Raw genomic sequence first — 17,728 nt, 5'->3', positions numbered from 1 at the left:
GGGAAATACATTTCACAGAGACTCCCTGCAACATGCAATGCATCATTTTTTTTTATCTGCATCTGCTAATATCAGCCTTTCACAAGACCAGCATGTTAATCAAAGCAACATGCCCTGCTTGCTTCCAATTCCTTTTAATACCATATGTATTTTCAGTTAAGCACTCCCACTGCCTATGGACATATCACCCCTGATTCGCCCTGTCTTGCCTTCTCCCCCGAAGCATGACAGAACGAGATGTGCTGTTGTAACACAATGGGACTTTTTTTTTTTTATTGAACCATGAACAAACACATTCACACAAACACACACTCCCAATCACACACAAAAACAAAACACACAGAGACAGACATCTAGTGATCGTGGCACATGAAAGGACATACAGTGATGCCATTGTTGGAATATCCAGGAGTGATTTAAGGAAATGACAAAGTGTCGACAGATAACAACACAAAGAGAACACAAAGATGCTTTTACACAAAGACAAAAGAGCGACAAAACTGTGAAAAGGATGACTTGAGATTCAATGAAGAAGTATGCTTTAACCTCAGCTTTGACACATGCAGATACTATCGTGCTTAGCTTTAAGTTGGAACTGTCGGGTGTTCGCTCATGTTTTATCCATTGTGGCTACTGTACATCTCAGCCCACATGTTCATTGCTTTGTGATATCATATTACCTTTGATATTGCTGCATTACCAGCTCTTTTCGTCTGCTAAGGTCATCATATACAGTTTCATGTGCCGCCAGTCACATGTTCGCAAGCTCGATCAAACAGGTGCTACCACCAGGGGTTCCTAGGGTCTCAAGCACGATCTGACCTTTCTTATTTACTTGCCATTAAACTGACTACTGTTTATCGAATTAATTTTTCATAAATGTTAGCGCAGTATGTATTGCATCACTGACCCTTTAAATATTAAATGCACATAAGTGCAAAGGAATATATCACTGCACTGGAGAAGAGCCAAATCTCATGACAAGCAATATAGTGAGAGTCACACAATCTGTCTGTGAATCTCAAATGAAGCCTTTTATATGCAATATTAAAGATACAATATTAAGCCCCATTTAAACACAATACGGAGGACTTCTTTTCGGCGCAATTGTTTGCTGGAAATCAAACTTGCATGCTGAAACCCCTGAGAATCTCCGTGTTTCCAAACACAATGGGTCCTTTCTTTATCTGAAAAGGCTCTAATAATGAAGCTCAGCTTAAGTCTGTTAACTGTAAACAATAGCTCTAAAAGGTGGCCTTGACAAATGCAAAACAAGAAGGTGGAGGTGATTATTGTGCCCTGAGTGCGCCCAAGGACAGGGTGTGATGGATAAACTCCAATCCCCCTCCTTTTCCCCACCATTTACACCTCCATCAGCGTGGGATGAGTACAGAAATCACCTAGTTGGAAGGTCAGCAATAACAAGAACATCTCCACTGGTGTGGCACGAGGAACCTTACTTTTTAAGTCACTCATTCTTCAAAAATAGTGAATATGTGGATGTTGTAAACTAGGAAATCTCTCACTCGGAATAGCGTGAATAAAAATATGCCGTCACGCACGAGAGGTTTGATTAAACAATCACTATCTGCGCTGACTTCATTCACGTCGCATGCTCATGCCTGCACAGTATCAAAGTATTTAGTATTTAGTATTTATTTATTTATTGTCATTGTCAAGAACAATGAAATTGCGTTTGGGGCTTCCATACAACCCCAAAAAAAAGAAGAAAATAATAAATACCCCTTAAAACCCAAGTGTACATATTTAACCCAGTGTGACTCCAATGCAATAAGACAATCCTTAGCAATAATGTTCGTAGAAATTCAGACAAAGACCTGAGAAACATGACAAAATACAACAATGCAACCCATTCAATATTATTGTACTGTGAGATATGATATCAGATATGATAGTTATCTATTTAAGAAAGAGGGGGGGGGGGCAGGAGGGGGAAGAGAATAAAGATATGATGCACCAATGCAGACCAGTTCATTGCTATTAAGAAGTTGGATATGGTTATTGTCCGTGAGAGGGGGGCAGAGAGTTCAGGAGCCTCACAGCCTGTGGATACAGGCTGTTGGCCAGTCTGGATGTTCTGGCCTGTATAGACCTGTACCTTCTCCCTGAGGGCAGCAGATGGAAAAGGTGGCGCGCAGGGTGATGTTGGTCCCGCAGGATACTGTGCACCCTCCTCAGACAGCGAGTGGGGAAGATATTACTGATCTCTGGCAGACTTGTTCCAATAATTCTGCCAGCTTCTTTCACCACCCGCTGGAGTGCTTGCTGATCGGCCTTGGTGCAGCTGGGGAACCACACTAGAAATCCATACGTCAGAACGCTGCTGATGGCACAGTTGTAAAAGTTCAACATCAGAGATCTGGGAATGTGTGCGCTCCGCAGTCTCCTCAGGTAGTAGAGGCGCTGTTGGGCCTTCCGTACAACTGAGGTGATATGGTTGCCCCAGGACAGGTCCTCGGTCACAGTTACCCCCAAGAATTTAAAACTGCTCACCCTCTCCACCGCCTCACTGCCAATGAAGAGAGGCAGATGGTTGTTATGACCCCTCTTCCGGAAATCTACAATGATCTCCTTGGTCTTTTTGGTGTTTAAGACCAAGTTATTGTCGTGGCACCATGACTCTAGTTGTTGCACCTCTGTCCTATAGTTTGTCTCATCATTGTTGGATATAAGTCCGAGCACTGTAGTGTCATCTGCAAACTTAACAATGAGATTGGACGCGCAGGAGGAAATACAGTCATGGGTGAAGAGAGTGTATAGCAGAGGGCTCAGAACACACCCCTGAGGGGCACCGGTGTTGACCACAAGGGTGGAAGAGGTGTTCTTACCCACTCTGACACTCTGTCTACGGTTAGTGAGGAAGTCCACAATCCAGTTGCACAGAGAGGAGTTAAGTCCCAGTTGGTGGAGTTTGGGACGGAGTATCAAAGTCTTGCGCCATTACTCAGTGGTCTACAAACAGAAAAGCCGGGTGATCTCAGTGGAGGAAGTTGGATTTCCTCAAGCACATCCAACAGTTTCTGACTCTTGCATGCCAGACAACCATATAGATCTCTGACAGTCCAGCACCAGATAACATCAAGTCCTTTCTTGAAAGGATGCAGAGCAACATAAGGTCTTTAAAACTCTTTCTTTCTTTCTTTCTTTCTTTCTTTCTTTCTTTCTTTCTTTCTTTCTTATATTTTGATATATAAATGTATTCGATTCATCTACTCAAAAAACAAGCTCCCCACAGCAGCTAAAAATTCGCTACCCATACTGTGAGGAACAAACATAAGCTCACTAACCCACTGAATGGAAGCAGCTGTTATCAAAACTCTTTCATCTGATACAATACTTTGCAAAAATCTGCAATGCACACACACCACTACCACTACTAAACAAGCCTGTTAGATTCTATCACACACACTGAAGATACTTTTTACAACTCTCATATTCTGTCAAGCTATGTTTCAGATCTAAATCTGTAGTCTGCTGCTTTTGCTGCGTGTCGGTGACGGTCAAAGACACTGTGCAGAACAGTTTTGTGGGGTTTTGCATTGCAAGCGAAGAATGGTGAATGAAAGGAGATAACACACCATACATTGCATTTAAATTCCATTCACCCCAAAGTGCAATTCTGTTTCCACTGATTAATAGGCCAAAACCACATGTGTGGACAGTTGTTCTTCATGCGTGTTACTCTTCTTGCATGCCTGTTTGTAATGGCTCCTTTGGATCTCTCAATTGGCAGGAGAACAGTTATAACAACAACAACAATGCCAGTACATCTGTGCCGCTTTGCCTGTTGCTTAGGAGTCAGTACTCACTGCTTTGGACGTTAACAGTGCCAGTGGAGTTGTCCTTTCCCAGCAGGTTCTCCACCACACATGTGTAATTCCCAGAATCCTCCAGTTTTGCTCTGCTGATCTGGACTCTGGAGTTTTTCCTGTGGGTGACAACACTCACATAGCTGAGTCAGGGGAATCAGGGCAGGGAGGAAATAGCAAGTGAAGGCAACAAGTGGAAATACTGAGGGAGGGGTGCCGGTGCATGACAGGGCATGGCACCAGCTCTTCTGTAATAAGGATTCATGATTACTTGCTCTGGAGAGTGGGATGACTGTTTTTAATAAGAAACCGTGGAACAATATGTTAGAACTAGCTGCTGTGTTGTTTTGTAGCTTTGTTTCACGTCGATATTGTTATATCGTGGCCTCCTTAAGTTTTAACCTTTGCTCAACAGTAGCCACGGTGAGTAATTACTGGACAAGGACACAGAAAACTGTCATATTTCCTTTCTTTCCTTGGGTATTTCTTATTTTCTAATGATGTTTTAAATCAATTAAAAAGAAAACATAATTACAAAAGAACCCCAGACCATCAGGTATTTTTGATGTTAATTTACAACAAGGTAATAAAGCATCCTCCCCCACCCCCCACACTGCTGTTATGAAAGAGGCATTTGTAAAGCTTTCCACAGGGCGACCTGAACCCCAGAGCTAGTTTTAATTCTGAGTGTTCCACACCTTTGATCTGTTCAAAAGCTAATTTATGTGTGATCTCCAAAAATAGTCTAAAGGCTGGCAGTAACAAAACTGTGGCTACACAGCGTGCAAAAGAAAACCAGAAACAAAGAAAATTATAATTTGTAGGGTTTTCAAAAAAGATATATATATGAGGGGCACTATATCATACTCTTGTATTGCTAATAATAATAATATATTCTTTGAAGAGGGACGAAACAGAAAACAGCTACTGCAGACGTAGCTCACCCTCAGTTTTATCAGGTTTAGCTGGTTTAGCTGAGAATAAGTCAGCGACATCACCCTGTATGTTTCAGCTTTACATAAAACATTAGCCCCCGGTTGCACTCCTCCAAACCAACTTGACTAGTGCTAACTTGCACTTCTGCCACATTGAGTGCTTAGATATATGATCTATTGCTTTGAAATGCAACTTTTTATTTGAATGAGAAAGTTAAATAAAAGGAGGGATCAAACGCTAACTGAGTCATTACAGTGCACTTCAATGAAGGAATTATCCTTTATAATCCTTCATTGAGGAAAACTGCAGGAGGAAAACTGCATCAGCCCTGCCTGCTGACAGTAACGTCACCCACGGAGAACCTTTTACCGTACCGCCTATGTTGGGTTTACAGTACTCGGTTTTTGATTTGTACTCACTTGCCGCTCCTTATTTTGACTTTTTTGCTTTTCTTCAGCTCGTTGCCATCTTTGAACCATCTGTAGGTAGGGGCAGGGTTTCCTGTGGCCTCGCACCTAACTGTGAGCTTGCTTCCCTCGTCCACTATCATTGGATTTTTCATCGGTTTTAACTTTGGAGCCGCAGCTAAAAATAGAGAAAGACAAAAAAAAACAAAAAACAACAAGTCAGTGATAATATATAGACATGGACTTGATTATGGTTTGGTTTGTGTGTAATTGTGTGTTTTAGGAGGAGACAAAGAGACTGCAACAGAGGCGGTGATTGTCTCTACGGACTGAGCCAACAGCTCTCTCATGTAACCTCCAGATGTTGTCACCAGAGACATGATCAGCTTTACCTCAGACTAATAAACAGGCTGATTTTCAATCTGGCATCGCTTTTATAAAAACACCTGAAGCAATATTTAGCAAACATCCATTGGCTGATCTAGAAAATCTGTAACCGCAAACTTTAAAGCCAATCTGTATGCAAGAAAAGCCAATAACATTATGACTGCATAACAACTAGTCTGTTGTGATGATGGGAACAACAAAAACAAAAAAAGGGATTTAATTATAGCTCTTCTGTTTGTTACAGTATTGTGCTTTGCAAGAGCACAAAACCCTTGTTTTGCCCAGAAATGTTAAACTTTGAGTGAATTTCTTGTGTGTTCATTTCTTTCTCTGTATGCTCATATCAATGATCAGTGCCTCGGCAGTACACTCTGTAAATTCTTGCAACTTTTCTTTCCCCTTTCTTTAGTCCCCAGAAGAGGAAAAGATTTTAATTGAAATATGAAAATGATCTGCATCCAAAGCACACACAAAACAGACAACACAGACACACTCACTCATTCACACAAACACTTGCCAGCTGACAGCTGCACACATGTTTAGGAGAAAACTCATCCAGGGCGGAGCAAGAGGAAAGAGGTGAACAAGGGTCAGCCAGGGCTGGCCGAGAGCCCCCTCCAAACCCTAATGCGCACACGCACGCACACACACACACACACACACACACACACACACACACACACACACACACACACACACACACACACAATTTCCTGCTCCATGTGTAACATTTAAAATTTCATGCATTTGCTGAGTTGAGTGGTCCCACAAATTGCAGCTATTTGTGGTGCATCAAAGGATGACAGCTGAATGAAGACAAAGCATGACAAGCAAAATGAAGTACACACAGGTAATGACTTCAATTAAACACTGAAATAGCAGTGTACCGAAATTATCCCTTGTTGTCCTCTTTTTTTAAAAGAGACTGTCCCACTTCACTGACCTGGTTAAGCGACATGTCTGCACAGAGAGAAAAACTCTAATGATGCTGCAGTTTTTATGTTCTGTGTGTGTTTAAGTGGGCAGCGGGTGACAGTGGTGGGTTTTGATGCAGCTACAGGTATATCTGTAGATTGATTATATCTACATAACAGCATTTTCACATTTTAAAATGTGGCATTCCAAATGTATACCGTTGTTAAACAATAACCACAGGTTTGTGCGCTACTTTTGAAGGTATTGTTCCTTGTCAGTTCTGCAGAGGTCACTGTTGCTTATTACTGATCCTACCTCAATATACTCTATTATTCACAGGAACAGAAATGCAAGCACTTTCCGGTGCCATGTAAGCCAAGCAGATGTGACATTTAGGAACTCTGTTGCAGCCAAGCTTGTCAGTGTGTCCTACAACTGACAGTGTGTCCTCCACTCTACATCCTGACACAGACCTGTGCTCGATCTCCCGGGCCACTTGGCGCTAATTCTCCTGACAGGAGCCGGAGGTCAGTGCTCATGGTCCCAGTCATGGATCTCTCAGTAACGGACATGAAATGATTCCTCAGCTGAAGCAAAAGTATGATGTAGACAAATCATTCATTCTTGTAAATAGAATTTTGCTAAGAACACTAACGCATTATAATTATTATTTATAATTACACTATTTATATTATTACATAATTATTACTTACAATAATAATTATTATACAGTTATTACTTTATAATTAATTATTATACTTGCACTTCAAAAGGTTTTTCAGTTATCTGTTCACCTGGCAGTTAAAAAACCCCAACAACAACAACAACAACAAATACAAACGTCCCTTTTTCTTCCCCTGCACTCCTGATACAATCAGCTAAATTCAGTTTGCCTGCAGGAGGTGTACAACTTTTAAGGAGTAAAGATACGGACATTTTTTTATTTTTTTTGCACGAAAGGACAAGAATGCTGAAATACTGAAAACCGCCCCAGGACAGAAATAGCTGCATTATACTTACATAACACAACTTGCAAGCATCTGCACAGATAGCATGCTAATGCAAAGCTAGCAAAGAGTGTATGCCGACTCCAGCCCAGCAGCCAGACCCTGAACTTGTTGCTCATATTTTGAGCATTGTAGCCTCCATTTCTACCTGTAAATGTTCCTACAGTAGAGTCACTGTGGCAACCGCATTAAGGTCTCTTTTGGCTAGCTATATCTTTACTTCATGTTCATATATAAATGCTAAAATGAAAGATCCTGTGTTGGTCCTCATTAGTATAGAGATGTGTGTTGGTCTGTGGGACTATATCCTCAGGTTTATAAGTTACCTGGTCATTATGAGACTATGCTTTTCAACTCATTTAACAGAGTAATGTGAAAGTAATCTAATAAGTAGTTTGACAAATTACTGAGTAATTGGTGAGTAATTAACTTACTGAATTTAACTGCATTTGAGAAAAGTAACAAGCAGTGTATAATAAATTACTTTTTTGAGTAACCGTTGTTACTCACGTTTTGCCAAAAACATTTCTGATATTTAGTGAAGTAATCTTAATTGCTGAAGGTTATTGTTAGATAGCTCGAGTTAGGCCTCAGAAACCAGTTTTAAACATAAAAGAATGTAAAAACCACGATTACTCTACAATAGTGAATACTATAATTAGAAAATTGTGCTTGTGTTGCACACACTGCTTTTTTCAGGGATCAAAGAGAGAAAAATGTCAGATTTAAAATAGATCCCAACCAACAGAGATCAATGGAAAAGCTGGTATTTTTAGTTCAATAGCTGGCATTTGATACTAAAATTACTGGAGAAAAACAAGGAACTTTTATCTGTGAACAACATCCTGCTGGAAAAGACTCCTACACAGTGGAGAGTCGCAGATGTGCCACTGTAAGGTGGCACGTACTAACTTTAATGAGCTTACGGTCTCAATATGGATTTGTGCGCTGCAACTGCTTGACACATTCGGTTCAGTTCAGTTCAATTTCATCCAGTTCAGTACAGTTATATTCACATAACTCCATCTCACAACCACAGTCATCTCAGGGCACTTTACACTGTAAAGTAAAGACCTTACGGTATTATAGAGAAAACCCAAAGATCCCCTTTGAGGAAGCACTTGGCGCGACAGTGGTTTGGGACAATAAAACCTTATTTATGCAGTAAGACATAAATGTGGCTTTGCAGAGAGTCATAACGTTATATAGGTTTCACATATTGTATATTACCATTCAAAATCAACTCTGCTAGTGGGGCTGGTTTATTGACAGCCTGCAGCAAGACCATATAGTGAGTGCAAGACTCCTGATGCTCCAGATGTACTTCATTAAGCATTTATTTATTAAATCTAATATATTACACAGGACTGGAAACTCAATGGAGATAAGACTTCACAATGTAGGCTCCTGGTACTCTTCACATTGCAGAGCTAATGGAAAATTACCAAAAATGAATCAGCTGTGCTGTAACTGCATTGTTGAATACAGTAAAATAGAGTACACATGTGTCATGTTTAATAAGCAGCTTACTCAGACACTCTCAAGGACTTTTATTTCAATTTAATTAGGATATTATTCTCTACTTTTCTATTTAGTGACATACAAAGCTTACAGAATTTACATGGGTCCCAATTCTACATAAATGAAAATACTGTGCATGATTTCCCTACACACTCAACTCTGCCAGACCCAGCACATTGCCTGGGGACAGCCTTGTCAGTCATAGCGCGGAGCGGGAATGAGGCTGAAACGTATAGAATGTTTAGTGCTTTGTCTGGACACAGGCCTGTCCTTGCCAAGCAAATTAAACAAGTTTCGTCCTTGACTGGAAAACTTCCAGGAAAACAGAGCTGCACTTTTCATCAAACAATAAGCCAGATGTGTGAGAGGGAGTACTCCAGTATACCGTGCTAATGAAGACGCAAGGAATCTTTGATATACATTTAATGGTAACTTTAAACCATGTATACATTAGCACAAAGAAGGATTTAAAATCCATGTACTTTGTGATGTAGTAGCTCAGTTCTGGAACGACACATGGAAAAAAAGCACTATTCAATCAACAGTTTAATGGACATTATTGTGCAGGCTGTGCAACAAAGTAAAGCCCAACATACATTTTTTTTAGAGAGCATGTTCATTTTACCAAGTGCAATTAATGTTTTCCAACAGGATAATAAAGACTCGTTATCCTTGAAAATAAAATAATTTCTTGGGGACAAGCAGTTGTCTCATTTTCCATTACAGCAGTGGAAAAAGTTTCAGGGAGTAATGATAAACCCTCGCCTCAACAACAGCCTGATTTTCTCAATTTGAAGCACAGGGGCAGCTGCAGATATGGACTATAAAAACCCAATTTGAGAATAGAAGCCTATCCGGTGTGTCAACGGCTCATGTCTTGGGTAACAGTTGGAAACCTCAGCCCAGAGAGTTGTTCAGAAACAAAGTTACTTGATGAATTAACAATACAGTGCTCTTATTGAGTGAACGATTCTGTTTTACTTCCAGGAGCTTAGACAAGGAATCTGAGGCATGCCTTTGTGTTTTCCTTTCTAGACAAAGTATCCCTGATTACTCTGGTGTTATGTCACTTCACTGCACATTGTCAAAAGACAAATTACATGGTGAGACAGCCAGAGAAATGGGTTTTGCATGTGGGAATGGTCTTCAAGCACCTCACACTAGTCACTGTAACTCAACATCTGTTCAAAGAGATCATTTCAACAGCCTCCCAGCACATCTAGTGCACTTTCACCAAATAATTATCTGGGACATTGTTTATATGTGACCTCTCTCTTACCAACACTGCATGTCAGATTTTAATTGTGACTACTGTTCTGAATGATGAACGTTTGACAGAAGTGATAATGACTGCAATTCAAAACTCTTTTGAGTAAATGAATCCTGGGTTTAATCACTTCTCCTTTCTAGTAATTTTCCTATGAATTCAATGCTGACACTTGAGTTAAATATAGTAGTCAGTCAGTAGTCATCAAGACTCCAAAGCAGGGCACAAAAATAGACTAAACATTGAAGATGCAATTGTGAATTCAAAAGGTCTTATCTCACCCCATCTGTATTTTGGATTATCGCACTGGTTCACTTGGGACCAAAAGAGGTTCTTCCATTTAGATTTGCTTACAAGCAGCAGAACTGGCTTCTATTTACAGTTTGTTGAACACACAAAAGGTAAACTTTTACCAGTCCATGTTTCACAATGTTTCCTCCATGCTTGCCAGTGCAGTGCTTGCAAAACCATGTTTGTTTCAGAGTCCAAGTACTATAGAATTTTGTTTGCAACATTAAAATATATGTGTATATAAAAAAACTAAAATTTCTTCTATCATGTCTATAGCACGGTCCAGGATCATCGCTTCATTATGGTTCAGGTCTTGAATGGTTAAGAGTGCCACAGCCCACCTTAAAAACCAGGATATCCCATTGGGCATCCCTAATCTAATAAGAAAAAACTGATGTATGTTGTTAAAATTTATTCAAAAAACAAACCACAGAGGCTGTCAGCCAGAAATTGCTAATGCTACCTAGTCATGCGCAAAATGTTAAAGCCAATGTGTGACCCACCTGCCACTGGGACATTTTGCATTAATGTTTTATTGATTATTGCATTAATTGTTGTTTAGTTGTTTTGTACTGCTGAGGTTTTATACATTTCAGTTACCGCTAATTAAAGAGTAGTAAAGTAGTTTATTTATCATTCTTTTGTAAGCTAACATCACAAAAGCTACAGTGGGTAGTGACGCAAGTGTGACTTGGCAAAGGTTTTACCCCAGGTGCCCTTCCTGACAGAGTCCCAAAGGCAATAGTGTTTCCTCCTGGGATCCTGGGAATCTTCCGCTTGTCATGTGTAAACCACTACACTATTAGCATATAAATTTGAAAAAAATAAATAAACAAAATTATAATTCCATGTTAGGGCCTTTCCCTGTGCTTATTTAGCTGTAAGTGACATTTATGTTCAGGAAGTTTCCATTAATATAACCATAGTCGTTACTGTTATGTTCAATGCCCCAACTGTGCCACGATAAGCGCCATGCAAATGCTTTACACAAATCAGAATTCCTTGGTATTTGATTCCCAGAAGCTGCCGCCTTCTGTGTAATTTAAATATGACATGGCATAACAAATTTAAATAAGACATTTGTTTATTCTACCAAGAAGTATTTTTACATCGATATGGGAATGAATGCGAAAGGGATGCTCGCATCAACACCTCCCTACATGGCTCCACGAAGCTTTCGACTACTTCCGGCCCTCCATTCGACGGTTTAAACCAAGCTGGGTATTTTTGGTTCTTGAGTCTCTATCTATAGCGTTACCTGAAAGGGTGAGGAATTTTGTTTTGTTTTGTTTTTTTTAAAAAGGGGGAAAAACGGTCTGGGGGGTAACTGACGAAACCCAAACAGCAATAAAATGAAAGCAAGACAGAAGAAAGAAAAGCTTCTCGTGTGTTGGTAGATCAAACAAGGGCAGCAGCTGGAAAGAGATTCCAGCAGGATGCCCATGATACTCTGTTTCTGCTAGATGTGTAATACACTTTCAAATGGCTGTAGGGATTTGACTACAGCCATTACTACAGCTGTTGGTCTCCTAACCCCAGCCACTGAGATTGGTGAACAAACATTGTAAAGACAGAGAGGGACAGAAAGATGGGATGCAGAGGTCTACTTTTATGGGAAGACAGTTCTGATATCCCACAAACTTAAACTTTATCATAAGTTATTTTTAAGGTATTTTCTTTCAGACAACTTTTCCATAAGACGTTTGCAGAATGGCAGCGAACCTAACATAAACACAGGCACAGTTATTGAGGATTTATTGTATTCTATCATCTAGAATCAATGTCGTCTTACTTATTTTCTCAATCCTTTTCCTGTTTCCAGCAGGAGCTTGTAATAGCACATTAAAATAAATATATTGAGTAAGAGCTGTAAGAAGCAAGATCACACCTGAATCAGAAGTTGAGGCTGTCTGATCTTTCACCATTAACTCCTCTGACTATTGGTTGCCATAAATTAGATTACTTGATGTAAACTCTGGAATTCTTCAATTTAAAGGTGTGGTGGGTGTTAGCACATGGCAAAAAACACTTGGCACAAAAGGAAGGAATAAGCTCTTCACTTCCATAACTAATTATTACCACGCTCACTAGGCACGCAAGCCAAAAAAAAGAAAAAGAAAAAAAAGAGCATGCCTTGTTCTGTCTTGGTATTAGAAGTAGGAGGAAGTCTGTGAAAAATAAAATACTTTTCCAGTTTTCCCCTTGCTCTGGTGTCTTACTTGCCAGCGAGGACCAACGCTTTAGCAGAAATGTCTTTGTCGGGACCTGTAGAAGTTCTGCCTTTCCCACCCTAGACCTGCCTCATTAGAAAACTTGTGCAATTTTCTCCAAAGAGTGTCAACTTACAGACACAATAAACGTAGCCCTCAAAGGCAGAGATGTGAAAGGAAGTCATCATGTAACACTGTAGCAGGAGTATTCCCTAAAATCAACACTGAAATATTTTCTAGTCCAATTGCTGAAAAAAGTAATTATAGCTGACAAGTACCTACTGTGAGATGATATGCTTAAAATAAAATGTAAAATTTTATTTTCAGGGAAGCTGAGGAACCCGGGAGAATTCTGTCTTATTTTTTTAACCCTGTAATGTCTGTGATTGATTGAGGACAGTCACACCAAGACCAGCCGTTATCCAGCAATACGTGACCATATTCCAGTGAGTGTATAGGCAGCAGATAGGTAATCTACAAGGCAGTCTTAGCGTTACATTACAAGTATGCTGCAAGTGCGCTGTAAGTTAGCAAGCTGGAATATCTGTATACTGTACTCTGTTTTGAACAAAACAAAGACAAATAAAGTAGAATAGATGACAACATACAGGTCTGATAATAAAATGGTTATTAAATGCTGGCAAAATTTCATAAGGAATCAGATCAGACTGAGGAAATTTATAGAAGCTGATTCTCTCCAAGTACAACAGAAAGGAGTGTGTTTTTCATTTTGGAGCCAAGGCTCATAAAACACGTCTGATGTTGTGCTAGTACCTTTAGTATGTATACGGTAATCGTCACTCACGTGAATGTATTCATTTGACCTACTTTGAAAGCTCAGTTTTAAAACAGGTGAACGCGTCACCTCACACAGATGAATCAAGTTTTTACCAAGAAAATGATGATTCAAAGATCAAATGATTGTGCTCTGGGGGACTCATACAAAACGGACATAAGACATGTATCAACACGTGACAGCTACAAAAAGACATTTACAGTAACATTAAATGCTTTGTGCAAAATACCACAACAGGCAAACACAGTTTGTTTCCATTCATTTTGTGACAAGCAGAAAAAATAAACTAGAAGATACACATTACATGCAGCTGTTTTCTGTGTGCACAGCAGCTGTGCGGCAAATTCTCTCTCACACACACACACACACACACACACAGATAATCTGCAAGTATTCCAAGTCCCCTTTCGTTTGGGGAGCTGTTTACCTGACATGTTTATAGATCATAATCACACTTGGAATGACGACTGGGAATTATTTATATGATCAGATCTGCATGTGTAATAGAACGATTATATAAAGTAAATAGGACAAAAAATAGCTACGATAGCATATTTAGGATGAAAGGAGTGCAATTTAAAGAATTAAGTGGTGTAAACACACTGTTTTGGGGTTGTTGGGTTTTTTTTGGAAATCATATGACTAGTCTTGATGGTTATCTGTTGGAAGCTGACAGAACTGAGATCAGTGGCATCAAAATGACTATAAAGATGAAGAGACCGAGCCTAAAATAGAGTATCTGATCAAACGGAAGATGACACATTGTGGCTATAGTAAAAAACAAAGTTTTGTTTTTGGATGCCACTAAAATAGGGATTGTGCTTCCCCATGACCTGAGGTCAACCTACAGTGACATGCTGCAGCTTGTAGGATCCTCTACTGAGCAAGCACGTCGCCACCTTAGTGACTCTGAAAGACAAACAGCTTCCATTTTATTCAAATTTCATAAGTGGCTTCGAGCAAAAATACGGAGACACTTTCACACTGAATGACTCACCACGGACTAAAATTCTGATGAGCACTGAAAACACGGCTAAACCCTTAAATTATTAACCCCGTTAAAGACTGTGTAATGAAACATGATTTACAGCTACACGCACTGCTTTTAAAAGTATAAAGCACTGTGATACAGCAACAGAACTGTGACCTAACACAAGCGTGTTGTAGCCAGTCACCAGTTTTCAGAGACCTTTTAATAAAACGACACTTTGGTCGTGTGAGGTGCAGGGATTAATTGAAAGCTTATTCTGTACACAAGTCCTTTCATTTGACTTCCATGCAATCCCGAAGTGCTGCCAAAACCAGATGTTTCTCTTTCAAGCTGACCACCTGAGAAGTCTTTTCCATGTGACAACCTAGCAGCAAGCTTTGACAAGCTGAGGGAATACTTACTTTCCCACACTTTTGTAATAAAGCTGCAGAACACAAACTTAATCTCACTTGTTCCCGTTCTCCAAATCTTTCTCTTTGTCACTCTCTCTCTCTGTCTCACACACACACACAAAGCGGAACACACGTTACACAGAAATCATCTGCCATTTAATTTTACCTTTAGTGGGATCACCTTCTGTCTCCTTTTGTCCTTTCTTACCCACCCTCTTTCTCCCTTTTTTATCTTTCCTCTTTCCGTTCTCTGTCATGCTGTCAGATGTTAGTAAATCCTTAGGAAAAAAACCAGGTAGTCCTTTTTGGGAACGTGTGGTAAGTGGGCACCACCAGACTCTGAGCCTGTTAGAGCGTTTCTGCTCCTATATAAACTGGCTCCAATAAGAGGAGAGAGGAGGGAGAGAGAGGAGCAGGAAGGGGCAATACTGTAGAAGGAGGAGGGAAGAAAAAAGGTGGGGGAGGCAAAGAAAGCATTTCCCATTGCTTTAAGGCAATCAACTGTTGTCTTACTGGATCTATCAGATAAGTACAGCGTCTTCCAGGCCCAGAAGCCAAAGCTGAGGACAAAGTGAGAAATCGAGTGAGTACACGTGAAAATCTGAAGTCAGCCCATTCAAGCTCCATGGCTCTGTTTCTCCTGTCCCAGCAGCATCCTCTCATTTGTAATGAAGCGTGCAGAAAGTGAAGTGAGACAAGTTAAGCTGTCCACTTTGCACTGCTGACCTCAGCCACATAATTCAGGCGGAGACTTGCCCCTTACCAGGTTGATGTTTGGGGTCCCAAAACACTTCACATCTGTTAAACATTTGTTGAAAACAGATTCAGTGGATGCGTGTAAGAGAGCGGTGTGTGCGCGAGGTGCCAAAATGTCAGATCCCAATCGGCGACAGACTGCTTCTTGCAGAACTACACAGAAATCGGCTCTGCCGGTCTGCTCCCCTTCCTCTCCTCTCTCTGTCTGTTAGCACCTCTAAGTATTACAGGCAAGTTTGAGCTTGTCTCCGGGTGTCTTTCTGCCTTTCACTGCCGCTGTTAGCCCGGTGTCATCAATGTCCACACAGCAATAAGTATTAGAATGCCAGCTTTTACAGTAAAAGTAAAATTTTATTCGCACAGCACCTTTCAAGATAAATATCACAAAGTGCGTCACCACAAAAATGCTAGAACGTCAAAATAAAATGTCTGATATTTCCTTATCTCTGAAAGTTGAATGTGCATTTCAGTTTTTCATGCCTCTGTTGCATTCTGTGTATTCAAAGAATTTAGGGATTCATAATTTAGAGGAATTTAGGAAAATGGAGAAAGTTGAAAGTCAGTAGAGGTACATGTGTGGCTCCAAAAGTGGCAGAAACTTAAATATTAAATAGGCAATCACCGTCCTGCCTGACTCTAATATAAAAAGGATATTTTTTCTCTTTATATTTGTGTGAAACAGCATTTAAAGCGAACATAACTACAACATCAGTTAATCTGTTATCTTTAGTTGACATAGCTCAAGATGTGACTATGTAAAAAAAAGAAAAAAAAAAGAAAAATGTGCCTTCGAAACAAGAGCACAATGACTCAATGAAACTCATGTTTTAAAAAAGAAATCTGTAGATGAGTCACATGTGAGACCATCTCAGTCAAGCCCTCAGAGGATTCCTGACGCCGCTTGGGAGTAGGCGGCAGCAGCAGGGATTGAAAGGGGCAGCCGAAGGGTCATGTCTTAACAGGTCAGCTCACTCAGTGGCATAAGCTGTGGGCAAGGAACCTGGAGGGGTCGATTCAAGGCCAGTGTTTGACATGCCAGTAAGGTTCAAGGTGGAGATTTTTCTAGTTCAAAAACAACTGGCTCTTTCTGCTTTCCCTCTCTTGTTCTCAGTGACATAACAAATCAGCAGTTGAAGCTGTGTACTGTTAAGGGGATGCAGTATCACAGAAAACTGCCCCTTTACCACCTTTATCCCCCCCGCTGCCCCGCAGTCTCAAAACGCACTTCCTCCGCCTCTATCCTACAAGATGAGACTTGCTCAAAGTACTGCTTGAGTGTGGGTGGGATGGGATTGCGATTCATGCATCTGTCATGTACGCGAGGATTTGTGACGTCGGAACAAAAAAAAAGAAAAGCGTGCCTTTTAGGATGACTTCATGCAGATTTGGGAGAAGATTAGTCTCTCAGGGCATCGCTCATCATGCTCTTCTAAGATCTCAAAATCTATTCAGACGGAGCCACGAGATGTAAATGACACAGGATGACATCACCTATGAGGGTGTACTGTATTTAGCTATAGGGGCATTTGTGTGATGTTGATCTTGAACAGCAACATGTACCTTTAGGTTCTGTAAACATTTCTTTTAACGCGTGCTAAAATCTGCAGCGTAGAGTGTGGATGCAAACGAATGAGCTTTACAATCGCCTGCTTGCCACAAGTGTCTCCCATTGGGACGGTTACATAAAATATGCAAGAACTGCATGAGCATGCACATGAAAGTGAGGGGAGGCGGACTTGTAGTAGACAACACACTGTGAGGAAATTATGTTTTTAAGAACCTAAGCTCTGAACAAGGTCTAGCGTTTTGTATATGACCTTGTGGAGTACAATGGAAGTCTGAAATAAACTCACATTTTACACACCCAAACTCAAATATGGTCATGAACATGTAGATCATGAACATGTAGATCTCTTCTTTTTTCTTTTCTTTTTTTCTACACTACTCTAAAGCATCTGCTGTTTTTCAGCAGCCGTGGGCTGTCCTTGGATTAGGGTCTGTAGGTGGAGAGACACAATAGAC

General features: G+C 40.4%; 1 protein-coding gene across 3 annotated transcripts in view; it reads right to left on the bottom strand.

The window, feature by feature from the left end:
• nrg2a (neuregulin 2a) overlaps positions 1 to 17,728 on the bottom strand; it is an 82,593-nt gene that overhangs the window by 38,044 nt on the left and 26,821 nt on the right. For 2 of the 3 annotated variants that reach the window (XM_086308651.1, XM_086308650.1), the window contains exons 2-3: positions 5,186 to 5,351; positions 3,831 to 3,949 (exon numbers count right to left, since the gene is read on the bottom strand). In XM_086308651.1, the coding sequence (XP_086164777.1) occupies positions 3,831 to 3,949; positions 5,186 to 5,351 (285 nt within the window). Of the gene's footprint in view, positions 1 to 3,830; positions 3,950 to 5,185; positions 5,352 to 15,116; positions 15,305 to 17,728 lie in introns of those variants that run through there. The other variant, XM_086308652.1, reaches the window with a different exon arrangement.

This window comes from Aulonocara sp. 'chitande type north' Nkhata Bay, linkage group LG10, assembly GCF_057382095.1.
Source record: "Aulonocara sp. 'chitande type north' Nkhata Bay isolate Kocher_YH1m ecotype deep benthic linkage group LG10, A_spYH_male_GT1.1, whole genome shotgun sequence".
NCBI lineage: Eukaryota > Metazoa > Chordata > Actinopteri > Cichliformes > Cichlidae > Aulonocara > Aulonocara sp. 'chitande type north' Nkhata Bay.
The sequence above is the reverse complement of the archived record's forward strand: the minus strand, read 5'-3'. Positions and strand labels throughout refer to the sequence as shown.